This window comes from Thamnophis elegans, chromosome 4 (assembly GCF_009769535.1).
Source record: "Thamnophis elegans isolate rThaEle1 chromosome 4, rThaEle1.pri, whole genome shotgun sequence".
Lineage (NCBI taxonomy): Eukaryota > Metazoa > Chordata > Lepidosauria > Squamata > Colubridae > Thamnophis > Thamnophis elegans.
The window spans coordinates 24,536,761-24,549,629 of NC_045544.1; the positions used below are offsets into that span (position 1 = coordinate 24,536,761).

At 36.9% G+C, this 12,869-nt stretch overlaps 1 protein-coding gene across 1 annotated transcript in view; it reads left to right on the forward strand.

Annotated features, from left to right (window-relative positions):
* Window positions 1-3,612: 3,612 nt before the first annotated feature.
* The window catches only part of LOC116507949 (E3 UFM1-protein ligase 1-like), a 31,379-nt gene continuing 22,122 nt past the window's right edge, over window positions 3,613-12,869 (forward strand). The window contains exons 1-5 of the mRNA XM_032216375.1: window positions 3,613-3,761; window positions 7,197-7,342; window positions 9,182-9,210; window positions 9,917-10,014; window positions 11,078-11,192. Coding sequence (XP_032072266.1) covers window positions 3,685-3,761; window positions 7,197-7,342; window positions 9,182-9,210; window positions 9,917-10,014; window positions 11,078-11,192 — 465 coding nt within the window. The 5' untranslated portion in view covers window positions 3,613-3,684. The remainder of the gene's footprint in view (window positions 3,762-7,196; window positions 7,343-9,181; window positions 9,211-9,916; window positions 10,015-11,077; window positions 11,193-12,869) is intronic.

Sequence of the window (12,869 nt, forward strand, 5' to 3'; positions counted from 1 at the left end):
CCTCCTGCAGCTGTCACTACCGGTTCACCTGAACCAGAGAGACCTGGTTGAATACCACCTCTGGTCACATGGTTGTTAAATGAATCTGGCTTCCACATTGACTTTCCTGATCAGAAAGACACACAAGGGGATTACATGACCTTGAGACACTGCAACCATCATAAATATGAGTCTGTTGCCAAGCACTGAATTTTTTTCACATGACCACGGGGATGCTGCAATGGTCATAAGTGTGAAAAATGGTGGTAAGTCACTTTTTTCAGTGGAGTTGTAACTTTGAATGGTCATTAAATGAACTATTGTAAATCGAGGACTACCTGTAATCTGCTTTGCATCTTGGTAATAATTTCATCTCACATCATTCCTTTTAGTATTTTTGTTAAGACAGAATATCTTAGCAATGTTGGTTTCACATTGTTTTCTTGTAATATTGCCAGCAAATTGCATCTAGTAATATATATACAAGTGTGCGTGGAGTGTATATGAACTTGAATACTTGAATTTGTTTTAACTTCCCTCTGAGCTGCGATTTCGCTGAATGAGCTTTTTGCCAAGGACAGATCAAGTTTGACCCTAGGTATGAATTAGCTAGAATATGCTAAAAGAATTGGCAGTAAATTTATTAATTAAGATTGTCATCCAATGCAAAAGCCATTGAAGCATACAACTGAACTAAATTAATAAATCATAGATTAGCTCCTAACAGAATGACACCGCTTTCTGTATTAGATTCTAATATAGCAGTTCAGATCTGGTTTAAACTTGATCAAATCAAATACTGTCCAGCTTCCTGTATTTGGGGAAGGGGGATTTTGAGGATTTTAGGGGAAGGGGGGGACTTTTTTACACAAAGTCATTCAAACTTTTATATTTTATGACCTTGTACATTATTTGCTTCTTTCTTTCATGTCTGTCAATTCAATAACTTAGATTTACATTATTCAATTTATTTCCTGATTCTAGCAATCAACTTCAATCCAGCCACTTCAAATTTTCAATCACTGTAAACTGTGTTTCTATGGTAAAATTTGAAAAGTGTGTCATTGTCTATTCTATTGACAGCATATATTATTGAAAATAATGGTTTGGAAAATATTGTGATTGAAAAACCAGTCTTTCTGATGTTTGAAAAAGTTATTTCATCTAAATGTAGATCTAAGGGGTTTTTCTCTGTTTTTCACTGCAATTTTTGTTATTAGTGACAGGAAGGTTGAATTGTTATGAGTGCTGAGAAGGCTAAATAATATGTTCTCTTTTTGTGCCCTATTTGTCCCCCCCACTCCCTCAATCTATTCAAATATCTGGTAACTCTCTCCAGGCTTGAACGGATCATATGTAGGATATCTTTGTTATTGTAAACTATTTTAGTTTCCAATAATGCCTTTTTAATTTTTACACAAGCTTACAGAGTAAGGAGCATTCAGAGGGATAACTGCATGAACTATATGAAGTGCTGAATTATAAAATAAATTTTAAGTGCTATATAAGAAATTAATAAAATGAATAAACTGTTCACTTCACTGCCCCATTAAACTGATATTATCCAAGGAGAGCTCATTGCCCCAACCATGAATCATCTTTCAGTAATACATCCTCAGTGACATTACCATTGTCTCACCCTAATCCACAGTGTAGATATCCCAAAGGTGCTTTTTCAGGAGGCACCTGGACTTTCTAGTTTTTTTTTTAAGACGTTTCGCTTCTCATCCAAGAAGCTTCTTCAGCTCTGACAGGATAGTGGGGAATGGAAGCTTTATATTCCTTGCAGACAGCGGGTAATTTGCACCCTTTAGAACAAATTGTGCAGTTCGCTGACAGGCATTATACATCATTTAACATAACACAATCATTTATGTGTTCACTCAACAATGAAAGTTTCCTGCATTTGGCAGAGGTAGCAAATACTTTGCTAACCTTGCCTGGAATCAGAAACTAAGTATGATCAAGCCTGAACAGCTATTAGATGGGGAAACACTTAGAAAATCCAGGACTATGTGTTGGGCGTGGTAATTCTCCACTTCCATTCTCCACCATGACATATCACTTGTACATTTCTGTCAAGCAAAACTACATGGACTGGCACCAGACATAAAACTTGATTTGCAGGAGACTGTACTTCTTCTGCATCTTTAGGGTATCTACAAGCCATTTGTTTTGGCTCATTTCCATGTCCCTCTCCAGCCCTGTTGTCTTAGTCGTGGAGCAGCACTTATTTATTACCAATTTACCTGCAATACATCAGAAATCGCCAGGCTCCCTTAGGTCAACTTGCTTTTCAGCTTCTGGGCTTTTCCCTCTCACTTCACATATATATATATATCTAATATATATATATATTAGATTTTTTACAACCCCTGGTAAGCCCCAATTATGGGAGGAAGCTAACTGCTTCCATCATCTGTCCTTCGGCTCGTCACAAGAGTCCATCACGACAGAAACCCGCACAAATAAACTCAGCACAAATTTAAAAAAACAAAAACAAACACAAATATATATATATATATATATATATATATATATATATATATATATATATATATATATATATATATATATATATATATATATAAAATCATTATTATTTCGCCGCTTAAGCACTGTCCTTCTCAATTTTGTTTTGCAAACGCTAACACAGCGTGGAGGGAGAAAGATTCCATCTCGCGTTGTCGTCGTTGGATTATTGTTGTTTTTGTTTCTTGGGGGGGGGGCGGTGTGGGATTTTGTATTTTTTAGCTTTCTGCTATAGGTCAGCTGGGTGGAATGACTACAAGTTAGCTCCCATGGAGTTCTCCACCTGTCAATATCGATTCTAACAAGATCTTAGACTTAACAGAATAACAGCTGGTAGGGACCTTGTAGGTCATCTAGTCCAGCCCCTGGCTAAGCAGGAGACCCTACCTCATTCATTCATTCATTCATTCATTCATGCCTATCTTTCTATCTGAGTTTTGGGGAAAAGAAAACGTTGTGCGAAGGAACCTTTTGCAAGAGTTACAACTTTTCCACCATTGTCTTAAGGCACTCAGAAGCGCTCTCTCTCTCACTCTCTCTCTCTCTCTCTCTCTCTCCCTCCCCCCCCCCCGTCTGTCTGTGGGTGTGGGTGTGGGTGTGTGGGTGCGTGCAAGTTGTTTCAAGTTAACATTTTTTTATTAGTTTATAATATAACATACAAAAAAATACAAAAGTAAATAGTAGGGAAGATAGGGGAAGGGGAAGAGAAAAGTGAGGAAAAGCAAGAAAAAAAGTTGTTTCTCGAACATCGTGAAATGCGTATTGGTTTTTTAAAAAGATTTGATTCCAATAGGATTGCAGTATACGGAGACGGCTTTCTCCGTTTATCCAAGGGGCAGCGTATTTTCGCAAATGCCAAGGATCCAAAGGGTAAATCTGGTTTTTACATGCAGCCACGACCACGGGTCAGGTTTCCGATTCGGGATAAGAAAAACTCAAAGCAATCGGCCCGCATCTCCGCCCTAACAGACCATCTCTCCTGCAGGTGGCGCTGTCACCGACCGAAGCGCCTTTATAATGCGAAGACGTGAGGAATATTGTTCCTGCTCGCGGCCGGTCGCTGGGAAGGCATCGTTGAGCTGACGTGTGATTTTCGAAGCCTTCTTTTGGACACGCCCCTTTTCCCCTGCTCCGTCGTCTCTCCACCCTCCCCCGACCAGACCTGGGACTGCGATGGCTGCTACGTGGGAAGAAATCCTCAAGTTGTCCCAGCAGTTTCAATCCGCTCAGTTCGCCCAGGCGACCCAGAGGTGAGAGGAACGTACTAGGTGGGCGGAGCGAGGAAGAAGCCCCCCCACCTCCGCCTTACGCTCGCTGTAGTCACAAATACACGTCGCCCCCGCTCCCACCCCAGCGACGCTTTTCCAATGCTCTGTTGCACCTTAACTTTCTGTCCCATGTTAGCACCGTAAAGCTTATGGAAGAAGCGGCGCGTCATTCCCGCTTTTAATAAAAGGGGAGGCTTCTGAACAAATCTACCGTAATGTCTCAATTAGAGCTGCCCTTTTTGGCTTCCTTTCAAAAGCGTCAACTGCATCCCATACTTGACTGCTGCTATCAAGTGGTGATTGACTGGGATGATTTTTCCCTTGCCAGGAGCTAAACAAACATGGTTTTTTTCATGCCAGGATCTAAACAAACGATCAAGGGATTTGCTTAGATTTTCCTGCAAGCCTACTATCAAAGGGATACGCCCAGGTCTACAAAAACAAAAATTCTGCCTACATATATCTGTATTTATCTATTTATCATGTCAGGGTTTCCTTGATGCTCTTTATGGAAAGTGCATGAAATTTACCAGTGTGCCTTCCTGTCTGAAACATGTTTATAGGGCAAAGAGCTTTCCTGGTGACATCTTCAGATGTTCAACACTTGAACTACCAGTTTCTTTTGCAGACTGCACTAATCTCATAGAGAGACACGTTTTTAAAGACCAAAATAATGTGTCTTCTGAATTTACTGTCACAAAAATTGTTAATAATGGTTTCCAATGGCGTAAGAAAGCACTGTAAAAAATTGTTTTTCCTGGCAGGTAGATGTTAGAACAGGGGATGAGATGGCTCAGTGGCTAAGATGCTGAGCTTGTCGATCAGAAAGGTTGGCAGTTCGAATCCCTAGCTCTGCATAACAGAGTGAGCTCCCGTTACTTGTCCCAGCTTCTGGCAGCCTAGCAGTTCGAAAGCACGTAAAAATGCAAGTAGAAAAATAGGAACCACCTTTGGTGGGAAGATAACAGCGTTCCATGCGCCTTCGGCGTTTAGTCATGCCAGCCACATGACCATGGAGATGTCTTTGGACAGCGCTCGCTCTTTGGCTTTGAAACGGAGATGAGCACCGTCCCCTAGAGTCGGGAACAACTAGCACATATGTGCGAGGGGAACCTTTACCTTAGATGTTGTAACAGATGGAAATCTGAAGCTTCTAAATAAAAAACAATTTGTCATTCCCCTATTAAAGGATAAAAAGAGAATTCAGTTCCTGGTAAAATAAAAGCCTTTCAGGTTTTTAACCACATACTTAATATATTTATGTTAGAATTTTGATAAATATTAATACAGTGCAACACATAAAGGACCAGAAAGAAAGCCATATAAATTTTGGAAAAGATGCAGTTGTCATAAAGAGTTGCATGATTGTATTACATTGGGTCCCCACATTCTGAAGTATCTATGGGGAATTTAATCTAATCCAAACTACCTACATCTATCCATGATATCTTTAACATGCAGAATTTAATTATAAAGTTGAGGATTCCATGATAGTTTATATATATATATATATATATAGAGAGAGAGAGAGAGATACATACATATACATACACACATACACACACACACACACATACATACATACATACATACATACATACATACATAGCAGCTCACATTTTTGTAAATTGTCACATTAATGATTATTTTACTTCAAACTCTGGATGTATGGATCAACTCCCAAAATATTTTGTGATGGACATATTGTTTGGAGAATTCTGAAAACTGTCTACTGTTTGAAGAATACCTAGATTGAGAACAGTTATTTCATTTTATTACAATTATCATGAAGTATATTATGAACTGGGGCCATATCTGCCTATGAAAAGAGTGACTAAAACTGATTTTCATACTATTCCTTTCAACAATTGCATAGCTTGTATAACAGAAAAAAGGGGTGTTATAAAAAAAAAACCTGTGGTGATAAAGTTACTTAATTCAGCAGGATTCTTGAAACAGAATTTTGGGGAAATGAAGTTACAATAATAATAAGCATTGGGAAAATCAACTTTCATAAAATCCTACTTGGATGAATATATCAATACTGATTTTAAAAGTGTTTAACTTGGAAATAGTAGTCTTCATGATTCATATTTAAAATGTATTTCATATATGGTAATTGTAGATTCTATAGAATTTTCAAAGCCCTGGATGCTGAATTTCTGATAAGTTGGATACTGGAAGTTTGATAGAAAATAGACAAGAAGGTCCAGACCTAAATTATAGGCAGCTTTGAACTTTTAATGTTTCACTGGAGTAGCACATATCACAATGCTGGTATGCATATTTTTGTCAGATAGTACCAGTACTGACATAATCCTAATTTAACCTAAACCATGGGACATTATTTACAAAAAATAAATTATTGAAAATGTTTAAAATTGCACAGATATAAGGGGGTATTTGGATTCTACACCTGTAGAGAAAAATTACTCTAACAAATATATCTAAAATATAGATTGTTGATATATCTGTACAATATATTACAGGAAGTCCTTATTTAGTAATCATAATTGCTTCTAGCAATTTGGTCCTTACAGGTAGCACTTGCTATGTGATAATTATGTGACAGTGACTATGCTGATGGTTTTACTTCTGCTGTCATTTGCTTTACAGCTTCAGAAGGATACAACCCCAAACAGCCAGCTAAACCCAAATATTGGGCAAGTTTCCAGAGCCCAACTCACAAGGATACTGGATAAAAGGGCAAATGTCCTTTTTCCTCACTCCCCACCATTTGGAGGGCTCAAAACAAGCCTTAGAATAATTAGCAAGAAGAGAATTAATGTTTCTATTTAAATTCATTGTAGAGGAAAGGATTACAAGAGAGTAGCCTGGCAGACAATGGAGTATATACACTGAAAGAAATGTACTCTAAAGTCTGCTGCTTCCCTAGTCTTCTCACACTTCCTGCCACCAGCTGCTTAAGAGGCCCAAAAACCTTTAGTATGAAACTGATTAAGGATTGGTCAATTTCAAGCAGCAGCTGTCCTGGAGAGATTTAATCAACTAATTAAGCTTATACAGCTGAGCTTGTTAACTTGCAATAGAGATGCATTATGCTGTGGAGAAAAGTAGCTGAGGAAGAGGGCGCTTATTCCACAAAGTGGGGGGGGGGGGAGGTTGCTAAGGCACAGGACAATACAAATTAACTGACTGTAATATTGAATACATGACAGAGAGAGAGCGGGGAAGGGGGGAAAGAGGAGGAGGGAGGGAGGGGAAAGAGAGAGAGAGAGTCTGCAAATATTGTAAATGTAGGCATTGGTTTCAAAGTAACTTTAATCACCATTATAACCAAATATGTGCTTTCTGAAACAGTTGCTAAATGAGGACTACCTGTCCTGGCAAAATGACACATTTAAGGTCAGATATTTAGGATTACATGCAAATTCTCTCTGTTCTTTCAATATACAGACTGTCAGAACGTAATTGCATAGAAATTGTTTCTAAGTTAATTGATGAAAAACAGTTGGATGTAGTACATACTCTTGATGGAAAAGAGTATATCACTCCTGCACAGATTAGCAAAGAAATACGTGATGAACTTCTTATTCGTGGTGGTAAGTGTCCATTGATATAATTTTCAAAATTTGACATAATTTGTTAGGTTGTTAAATGTCACTTATTTTTAAAAAGGTGTTACTGAAATGTGTAACTTTCTCATTTAGGCATTGTATAATAATAATTTTAAAACTGAAATCATGGTACAGTGCCTAATAATAGATACTGAGATTCTACAAGCCGTATTTCCAGTAGAAGTGCATTTTTCCTGAGAGAGTACTTGAATTTAGCAGGAGAAACATTTTAGGCATTTCAGTTCTAAAAGCATTAGCCAAAATTCTAATAATACTTTTGTTTAAATTTATGTTGAACACTAAACTTCTCTATTCAGAAATCTCATTGAGTTCAATGACATTTTCCATCAGGTAAATCCCTTTTGTCAAGCTATATATTGCTTGGCTAATGTAATACTCAATGGTCATTTCTTAGAAGGAACAGCAAGAAAAGTATTTTTATATGGATTTCAAGCGCAGAGTTCCTCTCTGGTGGAAAATTATATATCTGTATTGAATAGAACCGTTAAAAATTTCATTGGACACAGTTTTTTTTTAATCACTGCATTAGTTCACTGATATTTTATCCATGAAGTGAATAAAAAACAAAAAATAGATTTCCCACCTCTTTGCATTTTTATAAGAAATGCCTCTGTGGTACCCCAATGTGATTCAGGACTACATTGGTTTGAATATTTTCTCTCTCCAATGACATTTTCTTGACAAATCTTGCATAACTTCCTTCATCCTTCTGAAACATTCCTTGCCTGATAAAGGCAGTACTCCTGTAATATTAAAATACTTTCCAAGGCAGCTTTCATTCTTGTGAATGTGTTTGTTGTGATGCTTGTGGCAGCACCTTCCCAACCTCATAAAACACAGTAGATAATAGTTTAGCTCTTTTGAACTTCACTGTAAGGATTATATCATGTTTTTATAATAAAATGATTGCAGTTTTTATTGCAGAATGTAAAAACAAATGCTATCAAGACTTCAGCCCTAGCAATCTTGCTCTTCCCTTACTCAAATTAATGTCTGCATTGTTGAGTTGATTTCATTTTTACTTTAGCCAGGAAAGAAGGCATCTTTATGCCTCCCATTAAAAAAAATCATTGAATCAATCTCTTTACAAAAATAGCAGCCATACCAGTGCAAGGCTTATTGTAAATACTTGTACTCAGCATTTTCTCCCTCTTTACTATTCTTGGTGGTGCTGATTCAGTCTTTGCTTTTAAAGTTGTAGAAGTACCTGTTTCATAAATGGTATGTTCCCCTTAGTGCAAGAGAATACAGATAGCCCTCGACCTAACAACAGTTCACATTCAAAGTTACAATGACACTGAAAAAACTGACAACCATTTTTCACACTTTTCACGGTTTCAGCATCCCCAGGGTCACGTGATTGACAACTGACTCACATTTATGACAATTGCAGTGTCCAGGGGTCATGGGACCCCCTTTTTCGACCTTCTGATAAGCAAAGTCAATGGGGAAACCAGATTCACTTCACAACCAGGTTACTAATTTAACAGCTGGAGTAGTTCACTTAACAAATGTGGCAAGAAAAATTGTAAAGGGGGGCAAAACTCAACAAATTTCCCACTTAGCAACATAAATTGTGGGCTCAGTTGTGGTTGTAAGTTGAGGAAAACCTGTATATATAGAGGAAAGTAACATACAGATGGAGGCAACCATGCTGGAGAAAATATTATAGGCAGCAGTCATAGATATAATTAATGCTTAAAGTGGTCCCAAGTTACTTTGGAGATTTGAAGTCAAAATGAAAAACGTAATGAACAAATATTAATATTTCCCGGCATTCTTTTTTTCAAAATCTTATTACAGGTCGAGTGAACATTGTGGATTTGCAACAGGTAATTGGACTTCATTATAAACATTGTTTATTTTCCCTTTATTAAGTCAGGTTGAAGTTTATAGGTGTTTTTAGTGGCTTTGTCATTAAATAAAGGGGTTATAAACTGTTTTATATCTGTAGATTTTATAATCATTGTATATATCACCTATTTAGTTTCTATTATGTTTATAATTTTGTACTTTGTTCATACTGAAATAGTCTCATGTAGTTTTAATTTCTTTAATTTCTCTTAAAGCTGTTGTAACTTTTTGAGAAAAGCTTTCCTTTTATTCATCCATTGAATGTTGGTGAGTGTATAAATAAAAATGAATATTCACCAATACATGCAGAAATATAATATTTCATTTCCATTAACCTGTTTTCTTCTCAAACTTCAAGTAAATTGAATCATTTTATAACATTTTAGTGATACATTACTTCATGTCTTGTTTTAATCTTTTTCAGATCCATATTTTAATTAAAATGTTGTGTATTGAAATAGCTGCTAAATAATTATGTAGGAAATTGTCAGTATATCGTTTTAACGGGCGGTAACAAATTAGATTTTGCTATATTTGCAGTATTTGTAAAGCCAGATACATTTGCTATAAACTATTCATTCTGCATTTGTTCTGTTTCAACTGCTGTTAATTTGTTGAACTCGGGTCAGTGACAGTGATAAAATACTAATTACTAACTTATTCCTCCTTTCTTTGCTCTGCCAGATAATAAACGTTGATCTGCTCCATATTGAGAACCGAGCTAACAACATTGTCAAATCAGATCGAACAGTTCGATTGGTATTGGGACAACTTATAGATGAGTGAGTTGCTTAGGATAATTAAATGCAATCTAATTATAGTTGAGACATAATTTTGAGGAATAGCTTTATCTGCATTTGCATAAACCTTTCAGGTTTCGAACCCATCAAAATACTATTCTAGACTTTATTGTAAACTGCAATATATTGTATTTTTCTTGTTAAACTGGAGACAAATGGTTCATCTTGAAATAGTGTCGCTGTCTAGATGGTAAAAAAAAAATCCAAACTAAAGAAAAGCACTCTGGATTTATTTATTTTATTTATTTGTTTGTTTATTTATTTAATATATCAAATTTAGATCTCAGTAACATTACTAAATAATACTAGGAGGGGAAGAGCTAAAAAAGAGAAAGCATGGTGAAAACAGAGACATTTATGTCTAATATCTAAAATGAAGGTGAATGAGAGCAGTAACAAGTAGTCTGTCTTTGGGAACTAGTAAAAGAGACAAAAAGGAAATTTTAAAAAATCTTATTACATACAAAAGTTCCCTTACTTTTAAGTTACATTATGCTGTTTGGAGCTTGGGATTTTAGTATAAAGAAATACTGAATTTTATAAACTACAAGGAAGTTCATAGAACAACAGGACCAAAGAATTGGCTATTTGTATATCTCCATTTCCACTTTGCAGTTATATAGACCTGTGTGCAATTATATTCTATTATACCCTGGCTGTGAACTGCTTATAAGAAAAACAATAGATTGAAAACAGTAAACAAAAGCAACATTAAAAACAAGAATCTCTATTAGGGAAGGCACAATCTAAAATTCCTGAAGCCCTCTTAAAATCCACCAAAAAAACAGAGATCCAGAGGTATGATAGCATAATGTTCCCCAAACAACGAAATTGTTGCTTCACCACCTGAAAATATGGACTTAACAGTAACTTTTATTTGAATAAAATTACTCTGTTCCTTGAAAGTTTTATTGTCAGGCACTATACAGCGATATCTTTTTTGTTTTATCATCAAGTACCATTCCTAAACCAATTACTGATGATATGTATATTTAGTAGCACATTTGAAATATTACACTAATACTGATTCTTCATGTCATATCAGAAATTACTTAGATCGCATAGCAGAAGAAATAAATGACAAGTTGCAGGAATGCGGCCAAGTGAAAATATCTGACTTATGCAAGGCGTATGATCTTCCAGGAGACTTCTTGAAACAGGTAATTCATCTGAAAATTACTTTTTTCACAGAAACTATTTCACTTTGGTAGCTATTTGGATTCCCAGTTATATCTTAAATGTAATGTGATAACATATTTTGACTTGAGATTTAAACCATAACTGATCTCATATGCATAGCTATAATTTAGTTTTTTCTGCCACATTGTTAGGGTAAGGGTTGTATCCAATCTCTTGGCAACTGCTTGCCTAATAACCAGGAAGTAAGGTAGCTTTTAAATTATGAAAAGTAATTCAGAACCAATTACATGATTGCTTTGATGAAATTCTCTATGAAACAATAGCAATAGCAGTAGACTTATATACCGCTTCATAGGCCTTTCAGGCCTCTCTAAGCGGTTTACAGAGAGTCAGCATATTGCCCCCAACAATCTGGGTCCTCATTTTACCCACCTCGGAAGGATGGAAGGCTGAGTCAACCCTGAGCCGGTGAGATTTGAACCGCTGAACTGCTGATCTAGCAGTAGCCTGCAGTGCTGCATTTAACCACTGCGCCACCTTGGCTCATCATAGTAGTTAATAGTAGTTTGAATCCTGAGATTGTGTTAATGTGTTGCTTATATTGAATCCTCTAGTTGGTGGGATATAGGCACAGTAGATTTATTAATTTATCTGTTTTATATAGTGGTCCATCTCACAAGCAAGTGGCTCTGGGCATCATATAACAAAACTGAAAGAATAAAATAGAAAACCATTATTAATAAATATTAAAAACATTTTATTAAAAACCCATAAAACTGCTAAAACCAAAAATAATAGATGAAGGTGTGTTAATAGTGCCATCTTACTAGTTCCCCTGCCTCTGGGGTCCTCAGCCCCCCCGGCTAAGGTCTTAAAGGACCTTTGAAAGCTTAGAAGGAGAAGGAGATTTGACAGTGTGGGGGCCACAACAGAAAAGACTCTCTGTCTTAGGGCCCACTAAATGGAACTCCCTAAGTAGTAGAATCTATAACGTATCTATTCTGATAGATCTGGATAAATGAAATTGGGCAAAGGCCAAAGTCCCTCAGTTAACCCCGTCCTTTGCTATCTAGGGCTTTAAAGATCCATACCAACACCTTGAATTGCACCCGGAAACAAACTGATAAGCAATGCAACTCATGCAGCAGTGCTCTACCAGAGACACTCATAACTGCTTATGACAGTGCATTTTGCAGCAGCTGAAGTTTCTAGATACCCTTTATGGCCAAGCCCCATGTAAAGCACATTGGGATAATCAAACCAGGAAGTGACTAGGGCATGAATAGGGCCCATTGATCCAGAGACAAGTACAATTAATGCATAGTTTGAAGTTGGGCAAAAGCCCTCCTTGCCATGACTTCCCTGACTCAAGAATCCAGGACGACTCCCAGACTGCACACTGGGTCTGTTTGGGGCATTGCAGCCCCATCCAGCACCAGAGAAGGTGTACTATTTAGAATCAGGGACCCCAAAACCCAATGCCACTTCTTCTTGCCAGAGTTCAGCTGAAGTTTGTTGTCCCCATCCAGACCTTCCCAGCCTCCAGACATCAGGGTAAGATGTCCATAGTATTGCTTAATTGACCAGGAACGGAAATATACATTGGATATCAACAGCATACTCATGATACTTCACCCATAGAGATCGATGAGCTCACCTAGCAATCTCATTATGTTAAACCGGAGAGGGAAGACCAC